This window comes from Pseudorasbora parva, chromosome 1 (assembly GCF_024679245.1).
Source record: "Pseudorasbora parva isolate DD20220531a chromosome 1, ASM2467924v1, whole genome shotgun sequence".
Classification (NCBI taxonomy): domain Eukaryota; kingdom Metazoa; phylum Chordata; class Actinopteri; order Cypriniformes; family Gobionidae; genus Pseudorasbora; species Pseudorasbora parva.
In genome coordinates, this window is record NC_090172.1 from 56,245,743 (window position 1) to 56,272,076 (window position 26,334).

At 39.1% G+C, this 26,334-nt stretch overlaps 2 protein-coding genes across 5 annotated transcripts in view; both read right to left on the reverse strand.

Annotated features, from left to right (window-relative positions):
• dock11 (dedicator of cytokinesis 11) overlaps window positions 1–5,168 on the reverse strand; it is a 128,550-nt gene extending 123,382 nt beyond the window's left edge. For 2 of the 3 annotated variants that reach the window (XM_067445433.1, XM_067445442.1), the window contains exon 1: window positions 4,772–5,167. In XM_067445433.1, the coding sequence (XP_067301534.1) occupies window positions 4,772–5,122 (351 nt within the window). In that variant the 5' untranslated portion in view covers window positions 5,123–5,167. Of the gene's footprint in view, window positions 1–4,771 lie in introns of all 3 variants that reach the window. The other variant, XM_067445448.1, reaches the window with a different exon arrangement.
• Window positions 5,169–5,488: 320 nt separating this feature from the next.
• ntn4 (netrin 4) overlaps window positions 5,489–26,334 on the reverse strand; it is a 38,076-nt gene continuing 17,230 nt past the window's right edge. For both annotated transcript variants that reach the window (XM_067445474.1, XM_067445479.1), the window contains exons 4-10: window positions 19,328–19,454; window positions 17,474–17,659; window positions 14,453–14,642; window positions 12,687–12,766; window positions 12,437–12,505; window positions 12,151–12,324; window positions 5,489–7,864 (exon numbers count right to left, since the gene is read on the reverse strand). In XM_067445474.1, the coding sequence (XP_067301575.1) occupies window positions 7,719–7,864; window positions 12,151–12,324; window positions 12,437–12,505; window positions 12,687–12,766; window positions 14,453–14,642; window positions 17,474–17,659; window positions 19,328–19,454 (972 nt within the window). In that variant the 3' untranslated portion in view covers window positions 5,489–7,718. The remainder of the gene's footprint in view (window positions 7,865–12,150; window positions 12,325–12,436; window positions 12,506–12,686; window positions 12,767–14,452; window positions 14,643–17,473; window positions 17,660–19,327; window positions 19,455–26,334) is intronic.

The following is a 26,334-nucleotide window of genomic DNA, read 5'->3' on the forward strand; positions in this document are numbered from 1 at the left end:
TTTATATTTTACAATACACTGGGGATGCGTACAAGGGTTTAAGTAAAGTTTTAAGTTAGTTTTAAGTAAGTCTTTTAAGTGAAATAAAGAAAGAGTATTGCAATAAAAACATTTTCTCCTTAACCCTTTTCTGTTCCTGTCGCCTAAGAATAGAGTACTTAAAATAAAACGAACCGAACCAAAAAAACGTGGTTAAAAACCGAAGTATGTATTGAACCGTGGACTAACTGTGCGTTCACACCGCCGGCGGCGAGAGCGTCAAGCTGGCCGGAAGTCATTCATTTTCAATGGGAGCCGGGCGGCGAGCTCCGGCGAGAGCGGCGCGGCGCGTCTTGGACGATTTGGGCGTCGAGGAGAGTTGAAATCAGCTCAACTTTATGGTAATGAGCTATGACGCGGTTCGGCGGCAACAGGCGGCAACCAGTCAAAATGTAGAAGTGCTCCGCTTGAGAGAAATCCAGAGAACGCAGGCCTGTAAACTTTGGTTCCGACCACATTAGTTCCCAAGCAATTTGTAGGAGAGGTTGATCATTGCTGTGCGGGTTTCCCTATCATTTATGACGAGATTATTCATAGTGATGTGTAATTTGTTAAGAAGTCGCGCAACACTATTTTATAGGCGCTAGAACGCTCGTTGTTCAGCGGGTGTGCAATTAATTCTTACTTTCACATTTAAACGATTTCATGAAGTTAATTTATACCCTACTTGTGGTCAGTATATCCATCAACATGCGTGTTTGATTTGCGGCCTCTTTAAATACAGTTTAAAAAAAGAAAAAACATTCGATCTACGTCAGAGCGGCAGCACGTCCACGGAGCTTTCTACAGCGTCGTTGTCAGGGCGGCAAGCACATGACTAATAAACACACGACTACAACAATATATGGTTTATCAGAGCTCTTCAAGCCTTCTCGGGTAGTTTCTTGATAATAAAGTATATTTATACTTCAATGCTAATCAACATGGCCTTTATCACTTTATAGAAAACTATGAAATAATACGTTGTGTGCCTTATTCTGTGTAAGAAGCCACGTCGTCTCACAGAAGGATGCTGATAACTGACATTATGAAGGGAGTTTGGAGTAAAAACATGTTATTAAATGTCTTTTGTTGGACAAGAGGTTCATAAATGCTTCTCGCGCTTTTTGAAGATGTTTGACACGTTGCTTTTTCAAATGCACATTATAAGCGACTCAAACTCGTAGTGATTTCAGACTGAGCAGTGATTTACCCGAAGCCAAATCAGTTTAAGCGCGGTTTCAGGTTAATTGCAATTTCATTGTGCAGCCCTAATTGCAATCCTAACCCATCAAAACTTTACTAGCAAGACGCTGGTTTACTTTATCCAGCCGAGAAAAGTAGTTTGTCACCATACAGGGGTCGGGTTTTCTTTACATCAGCGGCGTTAACATTTTTTATTTACTTTACTTTACTTTACTATATATCCTATTGGCTGTTTTGTCAAGGGTAAAGCAAACTTTCAGGTTGGCCTACAAAAATTTAGTTTTTCAATGCAGATGTCATTCTATAGGCTAGTGTACTCTAGCCTGACGTGGTCATACTCAATTCTAGTCAGAATATGAGTCCGATACTGCTCCATTGGGCTGTGATTATGGGGCGTGTTTCAACCCAACCAGGAAAGACATCAATTGGACAGACCTACAATCAGAGCAACGAAGCAACGCCTTACGTTAGTTGTCAAATGTCAACAGAGCTCAACTGCACTGTGTTGCCAAGTCCGTGTTTTTTTCCGCGGGTTGTTTTCCATGTCCGCTTGTTGAAGTCGACTATTATGTGATATATAGACCCATGAGTGCGAATTTTAGCAGGCAACCTTAACAAAATAACACACATTTTACCCCCCAAACACCATATTTTTCCCGGAGAACCCCCCGAAAAGCTATTGTTTAGGGCTAGTAGTTGCCGGGTTTTGTTGTTAAAACTTGGCAACCCTGTCTGCACGTGCGCTGGAATAAACGATCTTTGCCGGTGTTATAAAAAAAATTCAGAAGTTAATGATACACAGGGTACTTACCCAACATGATCATCACTTTTGAGAGAAATAGTGAAGGTGAATGCATATACAAATAAGCTCTCTGTTTAGGATTAGAACAAATAAAACCCAAGCCCCTTTGATGACGTGGATGATTACGTTACTGTTTATCATCTGTCCGTCATCGTCTAAAGCCCGCCCTGATGATTTCATTGGTCTGAACAGTTTCTGTTCGGGGATAATTACTCCTCTATGGATCGAGTCCAGACCGAACCACCCGACCTAAAAATGTTGTGGGCGGGGTTAAGTTTGACTGGCATCCAGGCTAGGTGTACTCCAAAGTGTTCATAAGATTCACTTTTAGATAATACACATTTAAATTGTACAGTCATACTTTTTCACAAAGTAAAGAGCTCACTGCAGTGCAACAAGTGTCTATTAGCAGCCGAGTGAAAGCACAGAGATTATAACATATTTCAACACACTCATATAAAACAGTGCTGCGTTACCCCACATACACATGAGCAGAAGATGCGGAAGCGGCGACTGTAGCATCATAAAACCTCCACGAAATCAAGGTGTCCTCAAGCTACACCTTTGTTTTGAAGAAGCGACCCTTTAGCGGTGAAAAATTACACAGACTTTTCTATAATCAAATTCTTCCTTGAATTACAATGTCCCACCCCCTTATAAAACCTGAAACTGAGTAGCAAGTAAAAAATATCATGATCATGGCTATGACATAACTAAAAACCTATTACCTATTTAAAAAAAAGAAGGGAAGAAATAAGGAAATTTCCAATGAGATATAAAATTGCACTCGTTTATCAATTCCAATGGGTTTTTAAAGGGTTACTTCAGCGATTAGCATATGGCTTTGTATCAGTAGAAAACCTGGAGTATATTCGAATGATCGTGGTCCCCCCTTTCATATCCCCCTGAGACGAGAGATTTATGCATTTTATTTCTGGAAAAATTACTCCGGTGGTAAATATCGTCAATTTGCATCATCGGTAAAATGTTTGGCCAGACGCTAAAGACTACAGCCAGCAGAGGGAGCTATTTCCACATGTTTTCAACCAGCGCATGGGGGGTGGGATCACACTCACAGCTCAGCTCGCAGCTGCAGCCTCAGGCATTCATGTGAACGGTGCGGCCGGCGGAGCAAAGTGAGTATTTTAACTTCTCAAGTAAATTCCTATGAAAGTTAATCTTCCAAAGGCATGAACTGAAAACGCGCCAGACTGAACACGTGCTGAGAACTTCTGCCGCGAGCATGGACGCGTCGCCTCAGCTCTTACCACGAGAGCTCATTCAGCTCATCACGATGAGTGTAATCTGACTCCTGCTGCGTTTGTGCTGACATTTCCTCAGCGGCTAAATCACAATATATTGAACAGACACTTTTAGTTTTTAATTGTAGGTGTCTGTTCTCTAACTGAACTGATTTTATGAAGATGAACGCGGTGGTGAGAAAGTAAAAGTGATTCAGTAGCGTTGGCTTTAGGAGTGGCCTCACAGGGCAGCGAAGCATTCTGGGAATTGTAGTCTTTCATCCCCATGAGACAAAAATACATTTTCTGTCTTTTCTCAGTCTAGAAAGCACCAAATTCAAAAATAATTTCACATTTCTACTACATTAATGACCCAGTTTAAATACAGATTTATCTTCCCAGCGCTGAAGTACCCATTTAAGTGCAAAAATGAAAGAGGTCACTTCTTTTACTTCTTGTATCATCATTTTGGTCAAATTTGTGCAAATGCACAGTGTGCAAAAGAGACTCAAAAGAGGAAAGATGAGACAAATACTTTATTTCCGCACATGCAGAGGAAGCACAGCTGAGCAGCCGGAGAGTATTCTCAAGGGAAACACAATGCCTCTGCAATCTCCATAGAGTGCCATTTGTTGTCTGTCTCCCTGGAAACCACAATCAAACTGACAATCATGACATTACAGGCCTATACTCATACAACTCTTGTAGAAAATCTCAGTCTCATGATGTGCTGGATGATAATATAAGTGCTGAGAATGTCTCTAATGAATGCTGCAACAATCTAGATCCTCTCTAAAAACATTAATGACACATAAACTGTTTTCTGCTTCTGAACATTAATATCTCAATGTTCCAGTAAAGGCACAGATAGCATGGGCTCTGTTCTTGGACTGGTGCATGAGCACATGCTCCTTTACACAAAGGCATAAAGGATGCTCCATGTGGTTCCAGTAAAGAAACAGGCAGGATCACCTACAAGCCTTTTCGTAGACTAGATCCCTGTGGGTTTTTTTTTTTTTAAACCAATGCATATCAGTATTGAAATGCTACGCCGTCTATGTGTTGTGTAAGACAGATGTTGAAGCTGTGCTGCAGTAATTGCCCTGAAGGCACTAGACGTTATGCCTCAGAAGGCTAGCACGTGTTTCAATAATTACAAACGCCTATTGAAAAAAACGACTATAAGCAATACCTGACAGCTTGTATGCATATACAAGGTCAAATAAAAAACTAGGACTGTTTTACAATCTAGCGAGCTGCCTACCTAGACAGCATGCTCGCGCCTGAGATGTCAAAAACGCCGCCTACATAGGTAGCTCACTACGTGTTGAGACACAGCCTACAGATGCACAGTCCAGAGAGAGAGAGAGAGAGAGAGAGAGAGAGAGAGAGAGAGAGAGAGAGAGAGAGAGAGAGAGAGAGAGAGAGAGAGAGAGAGAGAGAGAGAGAGAGAGAGAGAGAGAGAGAGAGAGAGAGAGAGAGAGAGAGCTCTTGAGTTACTAACCACAGCAATGGACGTCCTCACCGCCTCCGACACACTTTGTCTGAGCTCCGCAGCGGTCCCAGGTTTGCTCAACCTTTTTGTGAATTTCCGTACTTCGGACATGTTTTTTTCCTTTAGTTTGACTGTAATTCCATCAGCTTCTTCATAGCGGAAAGCGACATCTCGGCACGCCAATCTGAGCGTCTGACAGAGGCGCGGATGCGGGCGGGGCGGGGCCTCATGGACCAGCGCTAGCTCCGCCCACCACGAGGGGTTGCCTGATATTCGGCAATCCCTGGTCTGGTCTATATATAATATACAGGTCCTTCTCAAAAAAATTAGCATATGTGATAAAAGTTCATTATTTTCCATAATGTAATGATAAAAATTAAACTTTCATATATTTTAGATTCATTGCACACCGACTGAAATATTTCAGGTCTTTTATTGTTTTAATACTGATGATTTTGGCATACAGCTCATGAAAACCCAAAATTCCTGTCTCAAAAAATTATCATATCATGAAAAGGTTCTCTAAACGAGCTATTAACCTAATCATCTGAATCAACTAATTAACTCTAAACACCTGCAAAAGATTCCTGAGGCTTTTAAAAACTCCCAGCCTGGTTCATTACTCAAAACCGCAATCATGGGTAAGACTGCCGACCCGACTGCTGTCCAGAAGGCCATCATTGACACCCTCAAGCGAGAGGGTAAGACACAGAAAGACATTTCTGAACGAATAGGCTGTTCCCAGAGTGCTGTATCAAGGCACCTCAGTGGGAAGTCTGTGGGAAGGAAAAAGTGTGGCAAAAAACGCTGCACAACGAGAAGAGGTGACCGGACCCTGAGGTAGATTGTGGAGAAGGACCGATTCCAGACCTTGGGGGACCTGCGGAAGCAGTGGACTGAGTCTGGAGTAGAAACATCCAGAGCCGCCGTGCACAGGCCAGGTCAAGACACTTTTGGGCTACAGAGAAGCAGCACTGGACTGTTGCTCAGGGGTCCAAAGTACTTTTTTTTTGATGAAAGCAAATTTTGCATGTCATTCGGAAATCAAGGTGCCAGAGTCTGGAGGAAGACTGGGGAGAAGGAAATGCCAAAATGCCTGAAGTCCAGTGTCAAGTACCCACAGTCAGTGATGGTCTGGGGTGCCATGTCAGCTGCTGGTGTTGGTCCACTGTGTTTTATCAAGGGCAGGGTCAATGCAGCAAGCTAACAGGAGATTTTGGAGCACTTCATGGTTCCATCTGCTGAAAAGCTTTATGGAGATGAAGATTTTGTTTTTCAGCATGACCTGGCCCCTGCTCATAGTGCCAAAACCACTGGTTAATGGTTTACTGACCATGGTATTACTGTGCTCAATTGGCCTGCCAACACTCCTGACCTGAACCCCAAAGAGAATCTGTGGGATATTGTGAAGAGAAAGTTGAGACGCAGGACCCAACACTCTGGATGAGCTTAAGGCCGCTACCGAAGCATCCTGGGCCTCCATAACACCTCAGCAGTGCCACAGGCTGATCGCCTCCAGGCCACACCGCACTGAAGCGTCATTTCTGCAAAAGGATTCCCGACCAAGTATTGAGTGCATAACTGAACATAATTATTTGAAGGTTGACTTTTTTTGTATTAAAAACACTTTTCTTTTATTGGTCGGATGAAGGGGGAGGAGATTCTAAACCTGTAAGACATTCGTTTATTTTTGGAACCCAAATAAAGATTTTTTTTAATGAAATCCGAGAGCTTTATTGACCTCATATAGACAGCAATTATCACTTCAAAGCAGAAAGGTAGGAAAGTCCACATCACTCCAGTTGGTTCAACCTTAATGTTATGAAGCAACAATAATTATTTTTGTATGCAAAAAAAACAAACAATTTCTTCTCATCTGTGCCAGTCTCCTACACATTTACAGTGCAGCGCTTTCGAGTTCTCCAGCAGAACGGCAACTCACCATTGGCCAATACTGTTCATGTGAGCACCCCAACGTGTGTGTGATGCTGACGCATGAGCTAGCCAATGGTGAGCCGCCGTTCTGCTCTGGAACGCGAAATACAAGAAGATATTTTTGTTAGGTTTTTTTTGTGCACAAAAAGTATTCTCGTCACTTCATAAAAAAAATTAAGGTTGAACCACTGTAGTCACATGGACTATTTTAATGATGTCTTCACTACCTTTCTGGGCTTTGAAAGTGTTCATTAAATTGCTGTCTATTGAGAGTCAGAGAGTTCTCAGATTTCTTTAAGTGTGGGCTTTAGCCATTTCACGTTTGTAATCTTGGCCTACCTTTTCAATCAGCAGTAAATCATCTTGTTGCATACATGAATCAGTGTTGTTGTGAATATGATTGAACATACTCATTAATATGATCAAAGGCTGACACCTTGTGGTCGTGGTCGGTACTAAAATGTATATTATTCCAATAGTTGTAAGAAAACTAATTTCATAATATATTAACCATTGGACAATATTGCATATGCGTTGTATTTTTGTGTACACAAAATGCATGCTATATACAGAGTTAGTCATAGAAATAAAAAACTACATATATTATCTTATATATACACATACATACATATATATTATACATTCTGTACAGTGCTAGTATTCACCTGACTGCTAGTAAATACATCCACACATCTGGTGTTAAAGCAGTGGTTCTCAACCAGGAGCCCGGGGCTTCCAGGAGGCCACAGTAGGTCTTAAAATGGTATAAACTCAACATTTACAACATTAAACTGTCATTAAATTAAGTTTTTTTTTGTTATTACAATCTTATTATTATTTACCAGAGGTACATAACAGCTTAGCATATCAGATAGAAGGATCTCCAAATTGGGACAAAAAGGGGTCTTAAAAGTCAGAACGGTTGAGAACCACTGGTTTAAATCATTAGTATAATTCAGATGAAGACCATTTATAATGGTCATTATAAAACAAAGGCTAAGTCGACAAGTTGCACGGAAGACTAAGTCTTTGAGCTACATTTGGTTTTCAGAAGCTGATGGACTTTTCGGCTCAAGCTGGGTCTCCATGGCTTCACTATACTCTTCATGTTAACCATGGGACGGCCTTTTCTCATATCCTCGTGTCCAACTACAAGATATTCCATCCCTAAAGCAAGAGGAAAAACTATCATCAGTTTACAAAAGTACCACATTAGCCCAATTTCACCAAATAGAAAATAGGCAGTGTTAAAACTGTATTACATTTTATTTATAAACTCAACTAATATATAAACTTTATGAACATTTGAATTGGATTTTATTCTTATATTTTCATTTTAATTTGAGTAATTGTGTAATGCTTTTGTCATTTTTATCCATTCCATCCCACAACCTTTTAAATCCATTAATGAATCATTTATTTTAAATTTATTTTTGTATATTATTGTTTGTATTTTTTTTCATTGTAATGTATTTGCATTATTTTCCCCTTCATTTAATGCATCTCTTTACCTAATTATTGGTCTCTATAATATGATACTTAAAGTATATGTTTGGTAAATACTGTTAATGCACGACAAGTCCTGATTTTATGACTGTATTTCTGCAGGCTTAGGCTATACGCCAGTATGTGAAGATAAATGATCCGAGTCTAAAATGTATAGATATGTATAGATGAGCTACATTGAGTGACAGCATTTGAATGAAGTTTGAATAATTTATTATTAGTCATAGGCTATGTGTTAAAAAGAAAAGAAAATGACTCCTTTCATTCCAAAGGAATTTAAATGCATTCACATATGTAGGCTATCTTAGTTTGATTAATATTTGTAGCCTATATATTCGTTTTATTTTTCACTTGAGGCCTACTTACAGTACCATATAGCCTGTTTTGTAAATACTCGACAGTCATGCTAATAAAGTACATCTGTAGGCAAATTTTACCACAAGTTTACTTTATTTAGCATATTAAGCTATATATTTAATTTTATTTCAGCTAGTAATAAATTGGCTATAGAGGTCTATATATATATATATTAAATACGTTTTACCTACTAATACTTTTGAGATTGAACATGTATATGTCAGCTCCATGTCAGCTTGACCCAATTCCAGCACACTTACTCAAAAACTTCATCCATATGACCGCCATAAACCACAGAGTTCAAAAATAGCAGCAATCACTCAAGTATTTAAGAAAACCAGGACAAGTTACCCAGTCCTGTAGCCTGACGTCGTCATAATCAAGATTGTAGTCTCAAATGTTGTGGGCCGGGCTAAATTCGGCTGGCATCCAGGCTACCAGCCCTGAGTAGACCCATTTCAAATCTTCCTTTTCTAGCTAAAATACTTGAAAAAGTGGTTGTCACACAATTGGAGTCTCACTTAGATAAACATAACCTGCATGAATGGTCTCAGTCTGGTTTTCGAACAGTGCAGAGACTGCTCTTTTAAGAGAGGTGAATGACCTTCTCCACGCCTCAGCCTCTTGATTCTCTTGGAGTGCAGAGTTTGATATGTTTTTGACTCTTTTATGTCTATCTGCTTTTGGTATCACTGGTAAAGACCGGTTAACTTCCTATCTCTGGGATAGGCAACAATGTCAGCATTAACAAACAGGAATCTCACTCTGTCACTGTCTCCCGTGGTGTACCTCAAGGATCGGTCTTTGGCCCACTACTATCTCTAATTAATATGCTTCATCTTGGCCAGATCATTAAATGCCATGGTCTAAATTTTCATAGCTATGCCAATATTACACAAATTTTGCTATCCAATCCAATTCAGACTTTCAGCCCAATCCATCATCCTAAAGCATGGATGGCGGAATACTGTATGCTGAAAAAACACGGCGATATTTTACCTATTGGCCTGAAATTGACCACTGAAATGTCCTGGTTTTCAATAAGCCAGCCTGTCAATCGGTACTCGCTGTATATCCACACAAAACCATCAATAATTGATTTTTTATGTTGTTTTTATATTTAAATGAGGTTATCACACTTACCTAATTTGCCAATAAAGCAGTTTTATTGATTGCAATAAAAACTAAAGGGAACGTTGGAATAAGAAACAGTGTCTGTAATTGGACATGGCAACACGCGCACACAACATTTTTCAAGCATGTTATTTTTAATGTAATCCCAAAACATTATTTATTTATCCTTCTGAGATTGTTCCCATTTGTAAAACCGAATGTTTCAAAATGTAGGAAATCCAACTTTTTTCATACTTTTATAAAATAAAATAAAGACATGAATTACCACTATATCCAGTAGATGTCGGCAGAGGAGCATTTATTAGCTCATATTAGCCATTTTTCTGCAATACATTCACTCAGTTTCGCTTTTGAATAAATGTCAAAAGTCTTCCAGCTGGCTAATGTTATTGCGGAAGAGCGTTCTGTGCACATGGTCAATTGCTCGGCTTTTCCCATGATGACATCTCCATCCATATTGATGGAATCATGGTAAGGCGTTCACGAATTGTTTGGAATTTGGGAGTACAATTTGAGTCAAACTTATGTTTTGAACCACATTTCAGCCAGCTTGTTAAATATTTTTTTCTCCACCTTTGGCAAATATGGTCACATACATCCTTCACTTAACCATAAAGATGGTGATGGTGATACCCACGCTTTAATAACCACTAGAATGGACTATTGTTACTCTTGTTTAGTCGCCTACCAGCTTAAGTCCTTAATCACCTGCAACTGGTACAAAATTCTGCTGCTCGACATTTAACAAAAAAAAATCTGCTCACATCACTCCTATCTTTCACCAACTAGACTGGCTCCATATTGCCTATTGTATTCACTTAAACTACTTGTCTTAGTTTAAGGCCTTTCATTTCTAGCAGTTTATTCAACCATACGCTCCTGTCCGTACTCTTAGATCGAGTTGACACAACCTGCTTGTGTTACCCAAGGTCAAACTCTACTGTTTATGATAGGGAGTTAAATATTATGGGCCCTAAGCTCTTGAATAAGCTGCCCCAGACTCCGTGCTGTCTCTGTCTCTTCACTGCAGATCTTTAAGGCAGAACTTAAAACGTATTTATTCACATGTTTTTAAACTGATGAGTTCCCCTTTTCTGCTATAAACCAACGCTTGTTCAGTTAATACCTGCCATGCTATGTTTACTGTTTGACTGCTTGTTCTTTGCTTGTACTTCTGTATTTTCTGTATTATTTGTCTTTTGTAAAGTGTGTTTGGATCTGTGAAAGGCGCTATATAAATAGAACAATAATAATATTAAATATTAAATTAAAAAAGGACATGATCAGTGAATGTATTTAAAAGGCTGATATTGTATTCTTTTAGGCCTATATTATTCTAAGTTCTTACATTTTCTTTCAACATTTTTGATAATAAACTTAATAATATAATAATAATATAAAAATATGAAATAAAAAAAGACATGATCAGGGAATGGATTTAAAAGGCTGAGATGGGATGGATAATATTCTCTTGTAGGCCTATATTATTGTAAGTTCTTACATATTCTTAATTTTTTATAAACTTCATACAAATTCTGTTTATAGGCAACATCATGCGCAATATACCATAGGTCTAATACAACAGTATAATAGACTGATAATTTCTTTATACCGCACCTTTTTCCCATCCTTAAAAGGTTTGCAGTATTTAAGAGGATCTATTGACAGAAATGCAATATAATATACATTACTATGTTTTCAGTCAAGTATAAAGATCTTACATAATGAACCGTTATGTTTTTATTACCTTAGAATGAGTCCTTTCTATCTACATACGCCACGGGTCCCCTTACATTAAAGTCGCCATTTTGTGCCGCCATGTTTCTACAGTAGCCCTAAACGGACAAACTGCTCTACAGAGCGCTAGCTACTCTCTGCTGTTTGTCCTGTGACGGCCACTGTAGCTTCTCTATGTTTCGAAAGGTAGGGGTGAGCGATGGGCGGCTGCAATTCGCAACCTCACCGCTAGATGTCGCTAAATATTTACACAGTGCACCTTTAATTCAAAATAAATTATGAATTATATATATTTCTGATAATTCCAGGTAGCTTTGGTCACACAGGGTTGTTTACGCATTAAACTAGTGGCCAACTTAGGATCTCAAGGCTCGGAGGATGTCGCTACCTCAACAAAATGACTAAAATGGCCACGGCAAAACTAACTGAGCCGTAGATATCAGATCGTGTCTGATATGGCATTATATTAAATAACTACACTTCCATGTGGGAATCTGCCGCCCACAGAATTCGGTGGAAACTGCAGATTTCTACAGAATTCACACTTAATTTACATTGCATGTGACTTGATAATACCTCCAATTAAATACAGTTCTCCATGGTCCATTTAACGCATCTGATCAGATTGAAATCCGTTCCACAAACCTCCACAGATCCCCACAATTAACGGGGAAATGTGCTAACTCACTCCATATAACAAAACATGCACGTTTGCTAACCTGGAAAAAGTACAGGGCAGGTGCAGCCTCGTAAGGTCCAAGACTCGGGATAAAGGGTTCGATTTCCACGAGTGAGCCTGAGGCGCGAGCTATCCCACAACACCTTGAGAACCTTAACATCCACCTCTGCGTGAGTGCCCTTATCATGAGCACCGAGCACTCTCACCTTCACTGCTGCGATCACACAAGCAGACACACATTAATTACACACACACACAGAACACCGGGGTGAAGCGAGTGCACAGCAAGCGTGCTCCGGTCCAGGGCTGCTTTATATGCTACTTACCATAAGCATATTTTACATTGCAGAATACTTTGCTGTTTCCAAGAGCTTGCTGTTTGCATACACATTTGTCTGTCAAGAAAAGAAATACCCAGCAATTAAAGTATTGGCTGTCAGTTTCTTTCTGTTGTTATGACAACTTAAAAACAGGCATGACTTTACAACAGCACATGCCTTTACCCCAGACAAGACAATAAACTTTTCATGGGAACAAGACAGCGCTGTTATCAGCTCCAAGATTTAAATCTAATACCTGGATGACTAAGGGCGGAGAAAAGCTCTTCTGTTCGAAAAAGATGATTTTCTGCCGTGCTGTTGTGATCTGCTTCAGACCTAGACAAGAATCACACACATGCATGGTTACACACACATATAAAACTATCTATACATATTATTTATATTATAATATATAAATTGTATAACACAAATATATACAATTATATTTAAAACACAATGTCATTTTTTGGTCTCTATGAGGAAAACTTATTTCAACAAGTTTTGTGAATATGTAAAAATGCTGGAAGTTTTCATTGAGAGTTGTGTTTAGAAGTGGTCACCATGATTTTGCCAAGTAGGACATGTTCCTGGATCAAAATATTTAGTTGATCCTGGAACAACATTCCTGTCTGAAAATGAAGTCTTAACCCTTTCCCTACCCCTAAACTGAACCCTACCCATAAGTTAACCTATAAAATCAGAGGGAAATGATGTACAAGCACCTAACCCTGGTTTTAAGCCTAGACTTGACATAAACTGTAAACTTGTTCCTCAAATCTGGTTGTTTTATTTGAGTGTTGTTCCAGGATCAATAAAGATGTTGCACTTGGTGAAATCACTTTCATCATTTAGGTTTAGGTTTATAAAAGTAATTATGTCTATGTAAGTTCCCCATAAAACATGGAAATCCAACACGTGTGCATGTGTGTAAGAAATTAAAGTAATGAAACATGATTTCCATATACAGTGACTCCAAAAGTCTCAAGTCATTAATTTCAAAAAAATGAATCTAATCGGAATTGACAAAAAAAAAAATCAAACCAGCAGGCATTTAATTTAAATAAAGTTAGCACAAGCACCAAATCTGCAAGAACATGTTTTGTTAGGAGGTGCTGGGGACCTCGCCTCCTGGTTCCCACCAGATTTTATTATTTATTTATTTATGAGTAAGAGTAAAGCCTGTGGTAAACACAACTACACATTCCAAGCAAGAATCGTCAAAGACGTTTGACGTGTTGAAAGATAAAACAAAACATATATTACTATTTTAAATGAAGAAAAAAATATTTGGACATTTCTGATTGTCTTACTGGATTATTTTCATGTTAGGTGAACTGCCTGAACTTGAGGTGAACTGCCAGCAGAAATTAATCTAAAATCATCTCAGGACCAGTTGGTGAAAATATCTTTTTTTTTTTTTTTTGTAATCTAATGCAATGAAATTCATACATTTTTAAATGTAGCTTACAATGAGTGTCTTAAATGTCTTTTTAGTATTGTTTATATACCATTATAGTATTTATTATTAGTATATTTTTTGTTTCATTTCAATTTTAGTTTTAGTAATTTTGTTTCATGCCTCTGTCAGTTTTATTATTATTTTTAAATATTTCTATATAGCTTTAATTTATTTTTATTTCAGTTTTAGTAATTTTGGTGTTCAATTTGGGGCTCAATGTATTTACAGTACAGACTGTAATTTTAATTTAAGTTTTACATATAATATTTTTATTTTATTTTATTTATTAACCAAAATTATTTATTTTATAGTTCTAGCTTTAGTTAAGAATACCGACAATGATACAAACTAAAAAAAAAGTTTTAAAAACCCACAATGGATCTAAAACTTATATTTTTATGTCTTATATTTTATTTCTGCTTTATTTTAATTACTGAACATAATTTTTTTTTAATCATTTTAGTCTATAACAAAACTGCTGCAGACCCATGCATAAGATGAAAATGTCTATAAAGAAATGACCTTAAGATTATCAAACAACCAGTAAAAAGGTTTATATTCACCTCATCATACAGTCTCCTGTGTACGGGTCACAATCACCAGCACACTGACAGGGTTTGCAACCATATTCATCGAAACCCCAGTATCCCAGCATGCACTGGTCACAGAGTGGCCCAGCCACCCCTGGCTTACAGACGCAGTTTCCATTATCATGGTTACAATTTGTGGAACCAACATGGTTACACATGCAAGCTGCAATACAGAAAGACAGTTACACAAAATACACACATCAGACAGCAAAAATACATGCATATCAGTGGCGTTTCCAGAGGCTCTGGACAAGTTTAATATGCTTTGCTCTAAGCAATGAGTTTTCAATGACTCGCACAATAAGAACCAATACACAGAGTTATCCCGATCAGACTAATGCTTTATATGCTCAGTCAATTATTATGAGACCGGTGTCATCCGATGATTAATCTCTCTACCTCCAGATTCACAATATGCATATTTACACACACACACACACACACACACACACACACACACACACACACACACACACACACACACACACACACACACACACACACACACACACACACACACACACACACACACACACACACACACACACACACACACACACACACACACACACACACACACACACACACACACACACAGCCGAGTTCTTGTTATTCTACATGTCCCAACTCGCCGTAAGAGCCATTAGCATTCCGAGCAGGAACAACATTCAATACCAAACATCCCCTCAATGTGTGCATGCGTGTGTGTGCTACAATATTGGACTTGTTCGCTGATCTGATGAGTTCTTGAATTTTGACATCATCATCTAGGCCAAGCTGCACACGTAAACGGATACTCAGACACTCACTCGCATTTTCATGCACACACTGAAGACAGACGGAGATCGGGAACGGAAGTGTACAGCGGGGGAAATCACAGATACTCCACATGCCATTTTAAGCAGCTTTTCAAAATCTGAGATTAAATGGCTTTCATCTTTGTCCAAGACACAAACGCACACACACATTCACACAATGATAAATAAAAAATATATATATATGATAGATAGATAGATAGATAGATAGATAGATAGATAGATAGATAGATAGATAGATAGATAGATAGATAGATAGATAGATAGATAGATAGATAGATAGATAGATAGATAGATAGATAGATAGATAGATAGATAGATAGATAGATAGATAGATAGATAGATAGATAGATAGATAGATAGATAGATAGATAGATAGACAGACAGACAGACAGACAGACAGACAGACAGACAGACAGACAGACAGACAGACAGACAGACAGACAGACAGACAGACAGACAGACAGACAGACAGATTAGATGGATACATGCTTTGTTAAAAGTTGAAGAATATTGGGATAATCCACGGTTAGCTGTGCATTATTAATGCATGACATGGAGACAGAGAACCACCTGACGCAAAACGTAGTGAGCAAATTTAAATAGATTAAAGCACAACTAGCTGTGGATTATCCAGATTTTACCATGGCCATTTGCCAGCAGCACAATATTTGACCAAAAGGGTACAAATGACTTATTTTCGTCAGTTACGGCTGGTGGTAGATCTAGCAGAGATCAATGAAGGCAGTGCATTAATACAGAACGGTGATAAAACTGACTGGAACTACCTGTGCATTAAAGGACAACTCCAGTGAAAAATAAACCTAGGGGTAATTAACACATGGTTACTGAGTATATCGATCTCTGAGATCGTTCTCGTTCGTGGCGCCTGTCCGTGAACGCGAAATAGACCGTCTTTATAAAGTACCTTCTTATTAAACTGTTTGTACACTTCTGTTTGTACACTTCACAAGTTCTCAATGCTTGGGTTTGCATGTAGGGACCCTCATTATGCTACCGTGTTAGTGTGAGGCTATTTTGAGCCTTGTTAGTGGTATTAACTAGTGATTTAATTGCACTTACTCTGTGCCCCATAGACTAGTGTTATAAGCTAATCTGTTTTTAGAGATAAAACTCGTTACATTCAATTTTTATGAAAACGCATCCCAGAGAACGATCTACTCGTTAACCATGTTACCCCAGGTTTATTTTTCATCAGAGTTGTCCTTCCTTTAAGGGTGCGTTCACACTTGTAGTTCGGTTAGTTTGGTTTGTTTGGTCCGGACCAAAAAACAAAAACAGTCCTGGTCCACTTAGCGTTCACGCTGGCATTTTTAACAATGAACCTAAAGTTACCGAACCAAAGGCATAGGGAAACGGTTTGATTGGTCGGCTTATATGACGCAGGAGCTTGCTTACCGAACATTCAAAACAATGCTGTGTGCTGGACGTTGTCATTTTATGTGTGTACATATGGCATTATTTTTACCCATGAAGAGTTCATAAAATGTTCAAAACATTCAAAACAGCACCAGGATTTCCTCCGTTGTATGCAGAAAAGAGGCCGTCTCTTATGCAAAAGAGACGGTGCAGTTCTGTCGTCTGTACCGACTAATGGGCAACACGGGTCCTTTCATGAGAAGAACCAGGTATGCTTTTTGTGCGTTTCTTCTAGCATTTTCGAAACATGCTCGTCGGACCAAATATTGATGAGGCACTTCCTCGTTGCTCCACGTTTGCCCTCTAAGGTACATTATTCATTTTAGATACACTGATCTTTCCACGTCGTCAAATCAGCTGACTATGCGTCGCATCTTGTGACATTACGTCCGGTTTTTGGTTCGTTTACATGTCTTTGGTCCGTGTTGCGTTCATATAATCAATCGAACCGCACCAGAGTTCGTGTTTGGTGCGCACCAGGGTTCGGATGGCAGCGTTCACATATGTTCAAATGAACCGCACTAAACGAGCAATCGCACCAGGGTTCGTTTTAATCGAACCAAACATGACAAGTGTGAACGCACCCTAAATTATTTTAATACACACCTTGCAGCCAATCAGAAACAAGACGTCAGACTGAGCACAGTATAAAAATATATATAAATGTGCTGATGTTGAGCTATTGTGTGAACATGGATTTGACTGTGCATTTAATCAATGATGCATGATTGTGTCTTACGTCTGCAGGAATCCGGGGCAGTGAAGGGTCTCTCGGGGGCTCTGTAAAAGCCGGTCCGACAGTGTTGGCAGTGGCGGCCGCTGGTGTTGTGAAGGCAGTCACACACGCCTCCACTCCGCTGACCCGAGCGCAGCCATACGCTTTCGTCAAAGTGGCAACTCTCTGCGTGGTCGTTACATTTACACTCTACACAATGACACAGGCATACACAAATATTAGGTCATTACAGGCATTAATCAACTCAAGACACATACAAATTGTATAGATCAGGGTCGACAGTTTCCTGAGGAATTTGGCTACTTTTACTTTTGTTGACTTTATTTTGGGGTATAAATATTGGACTAGATAGATGTAAATCTAGATGTTTTAGACCAATCAACAACTGTTGGAAAATTCAGGATGCTTTCACACTTGGTTCGATTGCTCCCCCTGCCCCTGCGGGACTGTGTTCAGATTATATAATTTGGGTCCCACCGAGTTCATATAATCCAAATGAACCGAACTCTGATGCCAGTCGATCCCGGGAGCTAACCAGAAGTGCTCATGTGAAAGCATCGGGGTGTAGATCAAATTCTGAATGTTTAACATCACAGGACTCTAAAATCCATATTTTTAAAATTTAGACAATAGGCTGGTTTTAAACTAGTTATTATTTGTCACTGGACTGCCTTTAACAGACCTGGAAATCCTGCTATAGATTTACACTAAAGGAGGGACTAGAGATATATCTACATGAAAATTACGTTTTCCTAAAACCCCAAAGTGTGTCACCTGCCTCCACCGACTTGCCGTCTTCCTATGGTGCATCCTGGTGCCATGTGTTCCCCAGGTAAGTGACGCACATACACCCGGCCATCCACGTGACGTAAAAGAAAACATGATTCATCAGACCAAGCCACCTTATTCCATTGCTCCGTGGTCCAGTTCTGATGCTCAAGTTCTGTTTTGACGTTAGTGCTTTCAGCGGTGGACAGGGGTCAGCATGGGCACCCTGACTGATCTGTGGTTATGCAGCCACATACGAAACAAACTGTGAAGCACTGTGTATTTTGACACCTTTATATCAGAACCAGCATTAACTTCCTGAGCAATTTGAGCTACAGTAGCTCATCTGTTTGATCAGACCATACGGGCCAGCCTTTGTGCCCCACGTGCATCAAAGAGCCTTGGCCGCCCATGACCCTGTCGCCGGTTTACCAGTTCCTTCCTTGGACCACTTTTGATAGATGCTGCCCACCGCAGACCGGGAACATCTCACAAGAGCTGCAGTTTTGGAGATGCTCTGACCCAGTTGTCTAGCCATCACAATTTGTATCTTGTCAAACTCGCTCAAATCCGAGCGAATTTGACAACTTCCTGTTTCTAACATATCAACTTCGAGGATAAAATGTTCGCCTGCTGCCTATGATTTCTGAAGGATCATGAGACACTGAAGACTGGATTAATGATGCTGAAAATTCAACTTTGATCACAGGAATAAATTACATTTAAAAATATATTAAAATAGAAAACTTGTAAACTTTAAAAAAAACTTAGAAAACTTAAAATAGAAATATTTTATATTGTAATACCATTTTACAATATTATTATTTTTACTGGGGTTTTTATTAAATAAATAGTGAGCATAAAACGCTTTTTTTTTAAACGATAAAAAAAAAAAATGGTACTGACCCCAAACATATTAACTGTCCAAGGAACAGAACATCATTGAGATTAAGGGTAACCAATAACAAAAACAGCAAAGTTATAGCAACACCCTGACCACCAGTAACAACTCTAGCACAGAAGTGGTGAGCAATCACAAATTGCTCATTCCAAGTTACTACTTAATTTTACACATTAACCAAAACTTACTAGCACACTGATGCGCTTCTCCAGATACACCGTTGGCTGGCTTCCATGGTCGGTCGTTGTAAAGGCGATCACAGCGTTCACAGTGATCCCCAGCCGTGTGATGCTGACAAACACATTTACCGTGCACCTGTGGCAGAGGCCAGAAAAACACAATTCACAATACAATGACATATTGTTACACGTTCACCTTAGAGGACCTCATTCCAAAGGCTTGTTAAAAATCTTCCAAACACAGATTTACTAAGCCGATCGTCATGCTCCATTATCGGCATTCATTCAGGTGCCAAATATTTGATCAGACCACATACTTTGCCAAACTATAAACCAAATGGGATAGGCCAACACTCACCTGAACCTACATTTAGCTTGTTTGCTACATTAGATTCGCTGGAGATTTTCCAGTTGACATTACACTGCCAAAACTTTTTATTGGGTTCACTAGGTGCACTACAGGAACACGGTTTACTTCGAGTAAAAGTTATATTTATATTCAGCAAGGATGCATTAAATTGATCAAATACGACAGTAAAGACTTTTACATCGTTAAAAAGTTTTCGATTACAAATACATGTACTTTTGAACGTTCTACTCATCAAAGACTCCTTAAAAAAATGTTCCACCGTTTCACAAAAATTAAGCAGCACAACAGTTTTCAACTTTTATAATAATAAATGTTTCTTGAACATGAAATCATATCAGAATGATCATGTGACACTGAAGACTGGAGTAATGATGCTGAAAATCTTACTGACCCCAGACTTTTGAACAGTAGTGTAATTGGTAACATTGACTCGACTGTAAGCACTGTTGGGGAAAGTTAATAATACGTTTTATTTATATAGCTCCTTTCCCATACTCAAGGTCGCTGTACAAAAAAAAAAATACATACACAAAATAGACACACATAAACAATATAGGACAAACATACAAATATACAGGGGAGAAAACTATTCTAAGCAGAGAAAGATTGGAAATATTGTAAGAAAAGATATGTTTTTAGTTGAGACTTGAGGGAGGATATAGAAACAGTGTCGCGTAGAGAAAAGGGGAGGGAATTCCGGAGTTTCGGGGCCACAGCACGGAACGATCTCCCACCCATAGTAGAGAGACGGAAACGAGGTACAGTGAGTAGTCTAGAGTCAGATGACCGGAGAGTACGCGGAGGACAATACCAGTGCAGAAGTTCAGATAAATAATGGGGAGCAAGTCCATGCAGAGATTTAAAAGTTAACAGTAGAATTTTGTATTGGATGCGGACAGAGACAGGTAGCCAATGAAGATTATAGAGCAAAGGGGTAATGTGGTCCGATTTTTTGACTTGGTTGATGACTCTGGCAGCAGAATTTTGTACATATTGTAGTCTAGCAATAGTTTTAGCGGGAAGCCCAATAAGCAATGAATTACAATAGTCAATACGTGAGGTTATTAAAGCATTGATTAGAGTTTCGGTATCTTTAGAGCTGAGAGCTGGTCGTAGTCGGGCGATGTTACTTTGACAATACATTACAATATTGCATTACTCCCTTAAAAAGTAACTAAATGCATTACTTAGTTACTTTTTGAGAAAAGCAATGCATTACATTAGCAATACTTTTTCCTCACCTGGGCTGGGCTTGTTTTGGGGGGTTTATTTATAACAAGAAATGTTATATTTTGGGCAAATGTAAAGGCCCTTTCACACCAAAATTTAAATAAGCCTCAGGCTGAAGGAAATGCAAATTCACGCATGTACAATAGAAGGCGCTACTCAAACAAACATTTCAACTGTGCTGCCATTCTGGATTGTAGAAGAATAGGATGCAGGAGAAGAAACACTTACTTCACTACTAAAAACTAAAAATCTATAAAAATGCGTATGATTTAACTAAATCATCAAAAATCAGCAGTAAGTACATTGGTCAAGAAAGTGAGATTAAATGCATAAAAATATTTGTTTCAGCATTTAATTATTGGAGGTGTGCATTGTATTCTGATATTGCATTTCACTGATTTTATTCCTTTTGAGGAAAAATATTTTTTGTACAAGTGAGATGAATGCTCACATTTAGTCTAGAACTACAATAATCATCATATTTACACACACAGCGCCTCTGCACTTCTCGATTTCTCTCAACATGAGGACAGGAGAGCTGACAGTCAATGAGAAAACAAAGTAACTTGCGTTACTTATTTAACACATTTAAAAAGTAATGCGTTACTTTACTAGTTACTTGAAAAAAGTTATCTGATTATGTAACTCAAGTTACTTGTACTGCGTTACCCCCAACACTGCTTTTAGGTTTAGGGATTTGGAATATGTAAATAATAACTCTATGGGCCCTATCATACAACCGGTGAAATGCGACACTAGTCTTTTTATGTTTATCAGCTTGATGCAGTTATCTTTTTTACGTCCAGCACCACATTGTAAAAATTGCAAATGCACTCAGGCCCATCTGTTCGCCCATGGGCGTGCTGGTCTGAGAACAAGGCATTGTTGGCGCCTTGCTGTTTTGAGGCGACTGAAAACGACCATTGAAAGTCCCATTGACTGCATAGTATTTCTTATGTTATTTAAAGGATTAGTAATATGCAACTATATGCGGGTGCACAACATGCTTACACTGCTTATTACACACACAGGGATGCGCAGCAGCACACAAACATTTTTTTAAATATATACAGTCTTGTTCAAAATAATAGCAGTACAATGTGACTAACCAGAATAATCAAGGTTTTTAGTATATGTTTTATTGCTACGTGGCAAACAAGTTACCAGTAGGTTCAGTAGATTGTCAGAAAACAAACAAAACCCAGCATTCATGATATGCACGCTCTTAAGGCTGTGCAATTGGGCAATTAGTTGAAAGGGGTGTGTTTAAAAAAAATAGCAGTGTCTACCTTTGACTGTACAAACTCAAAACTATTTTGTACAAACATTGTTTTTTTTCTGGGATTTAGCAATCCTGTGAATCACTAAACTAATATTTAGTTGTATGACCACAGTTTTTTAAAACTGCTTGACATCTGTGTGGCATGGAGTCAACCAACTTGTGGCACCTCTCAGCTGTTATTCCACTCCATGATTCTTTAACAACATTCCACAATTCATTCACATTTCTTGGTTTTTCTTCAGAAACAGCATTTTTGATATCACCCCACAAGTTCTCAATTGGATTAAGGTCTGGAGATTGGGCTGGCCACTCCATAACATTAATTTTGTTGGTTTGGAACCAAGACTTTGCCCGTTTACTAGTGTGTTTTGAGTCATTGTCTTGTTGAAACAACCGTTTCAAGGGCATGTCCTCTTCAGCATAGGGCAACATGACCTCTTCAAGTATTTTAACATATGCAAACTGATCCATGATCCCTGGTATGCGATAAATAGGCCCAACACCATAGTAGGAGAAACATGCCCATATCATGATGCTTGCACCTCCATGCTTCACTGTCTTCACTGTGTACTGTGGCTTGAATTCAGAGTTTGGGGGTCGTCTCACAAACTGCCTGTGGCGCTTGGACCCAAAAAGAACAATTTTACTCTCATCAGTCCACAAAATGTTCCTCCATTTCTCTTTAGGCCAGTTGATGGGTTCTTTGGCAAATTGTAACCTCTTCTGCACATGCCTTTTTTTTAACAGAGGGACTTTGCGGGGGATTCTTGAAAATAGATTAGCTTCACACAGATGTCTTCTAACTGTCACAGTACTTACAGGTAACTCCAGACGGTCTTTGATCATCCTGGAGGTGATCATTGGCTGAGCCTTTGCCATTCTGGTTATTCTTCTATCCATTTTGATGGTTGTCTTCCGTTTTCTTCCACGTCTCTCTGGTTTTGCTCTCCATTTTAAGGCATTGGAGATCATTTTAGCTGAACAGCCTATCATTTTTTGCACCTCTTTATAGGTTTTCCCCTCTCTAATCAACTTTTTAATCAAAGTACGCTGTTCTTCTGAACAATGTCTTGAACGACCCATTTTCCTCAGCTTTCAAATGCATGTTCAACAAGTGTTGGCTTCATCCTTAAATAGGGGCCACCTGATTCACACCTGTTTCTTCACAAAATTGTTGACCTCAGTGATTGAATGCCACACTGCTATTTTTTTGAACACACCCCTTTCAACTAATTCAACTAATTGCCCAATTGCACAGCCTTAAGACCGTGCATATCATGAATGCTGGGTCTCATTTGTTTTCTGAGAATCTACTGAACCTACTGGTAACTTGTTTGCCACGTAGCAATAAAAAATATACTAAAAACCTTGATTATTCTGGTTAGTCACATTGTACTGCTATTATTTTGAACAAGACTGTACAAATATATTACAAAAATAACTCCTCTCTGGAGAAGCGTTCAATCGTTCCCCTCGCAAATTCCTCCATGTAAATAGTGAATCTGCCGTGGTGCAAGCGCATCTGGCTTTTAAAGGCGGGGTGAAATGCTGTTTCATGCATACTGAGCTTTTTACACTGTTAAAGACTTGGATTCCCATCCTAAACATAGACAAAGTTTCAAAAACTAATGTTGGACGTTTGATGGAGTATTTCTGTGTCAAAAATACTCCTTCCGGTTTCTCACAAGTTTCCCACTAACGTCATAGGTGTCAGTAAAACCACCCAAACATAAACCTAGCGTTCTCACAAAGCGTGCTTCGTCATTCAAATGCGTGTTACTCCATTGTTGTTCTATGTATAACATTAATAGTCTGACGTGCAAAACCGTTTTGCTTGCTACTGCTAAGGTTTAGTCGCATACAGTAGTCCATAAACCGAATCATGTCCTCATAAACTGCGAGTAAACACACACAAATATTGACAGGCCACTAAATACAGTACATACCACAGAGACGGACGTCCTGCTGTTGCTGTTTCTCCTGTTCAATTTATTTCAGCCTCCGGATCTGATTCTGGATCATATCTGTATTAGTTGAATCTAATTCATAGCCATTTATTAGGGTAACGTTTTCTTCTCCACGCTTGAGAATGTCAGCTTTCAGAAGCTCTCGTGCAGTAGCTGCGCGCTCGTCATTCTTTAGCTCCGCCCACACGATACGCCTCCAGGCGCTCGTTTTTTCCGGAAAGACTCGGTACAGCTCATATTTCTTTTATAAATATAATAAAACTAAAGAATTTTCGGAGATATGAAGGATGCAATACTACTCTATAGGTACTCAAGATTGACATGAGATTGACTGAAACTGAGTGTTTCACCCCCCCTTTAAAGGGAATGGAAGATGAGACTCTGATTGGTTTGTTGCATGACTCATTAAGAGATTAGGTACAACCTTTTTGGGCCATGTGCCTGCCGTGCCGACCACTTTTTCCATTGTTGAAGTAGCAAAAGTGGATTTTGACACACCCTAAGAGCACCTGCGCAATGTGCTCAAATCGTTAAAATACGGCGCTAAAATATTTAACCTTTTTAAATGGATTTGTGCAATAGACATGAATTTTACATCAAACCATGTTGGGAATTGTGCTACTACTTTTCTAAGCCAGCAGTATTTTGCCTGGGAGACGATAAAAACAAAACAAAAAACTAAAAGAAACTGCTACCCATAATCCATTTTCACATGCCGCAGACACTCTCTCCTACGTCCCTTTTAAATGAGTTATGTGCTCAACATCTCTCGCTCAATAGTCCTGTATATAAACATCCTCCTCGACCGCAGCGTCCCTGATTACCTAATGCTTCTCCTCAGTATCCCAGACTCAGCCATCCATCAAGACGTCCTCTCCTCCGTGAGTTTCCAATGAAAGCACAGATAAATAGTTTTCGGTCACCCTCATGCGGAATGAAAATAAAACAGCGAAAACAAACAAGTGAGAGAAGAATTTTGAAAATACTTTAGGAGGAGAAAAAAAGAAGAAGGACAAATTAGCGCTTCAGAGGGAAAGGGGGTGAACTGGCAGCGCTTCATCCAGTTGGCATCTGAAACACTTTCACATGTTTATCATCATAATATGGGAGGAAACGCACTGAGACGCACACACTCTCCCAGCTAACCAAAACATTCCTGCAGGGGCACACTGCAAAAAAGGGTTTGCGTGTGAGCACGTGTTCCTATTATGAGTGTGGATGGACAAAGCATGTCAATGCGTCCGTGTTTGTCTGCATGTCTGTGTGCATGCTTGTCGATTGGCACAGGGTGTGTGTTTTGTCTGGGCTGCTAGATCAAACGGTCTGACCTTCGATAAGAGAGCAACGAGCTGATGTGTGTGTGTTTGAGCGAGTGAGACTAATTGCTGTTATTGTCTGATCACAGCATGCAAACAACAACTCAATTAAGAAAAAGGGCGAGCAACACAGCCCCTCGTTTTAGTCTCGGCGCTTATCGGTATTCCTCCCTCCATTGTTTTCCTGTCTGACTGTCTTTTTATCCTTCAGTGGCTATCAGAGTTTTATCTCTCCACAGAGATAGAGCCAAATGAACAGCAAACACACAGCTTATATAATCTGAAACAAAGAGAGTGAGAGGGGGAAAGGGGACGAACGAGTGAGACGGGAACTGTTTATGTAATCATACGGGAAATATGTTCTCTGGGAATGTGGATAAGCATAAATAATGGAAAGTTGTTGCCATTTTTGTTTTACATTGCCACTGTTGAAAATTCCGTCATGATGATTTACATCGTTCATTCTGTTTCAATGTCTTCTATGGAATATAAAAAAATATATGTTTCCCGATGAAATCCAATTGGGTCCAAAACTGTTGCTATTAACTTAAACTCAAAATACTAAAATAAATCTGTTATTTAAAATAAAGCTGAAAGTTGAAAAACTTAAAATGACAATTACAAATATTTCCTTGGCAATTAACTGAAAATTTTACTGGTACTATTTATGGAGCCCCGCACATGACATACGATAAAAAAATATGTATATGGTTTATGTCAATTAGATTACAACCGGATACTCATTCATCCACAACCGGATACTTCACTCAACTGCACGCACACTGGAAGAAGAAGAAGATGAAGAAGATGAGTGTAAACGATCTTTGCCAGTGTTGTAAAAATAATTTCAG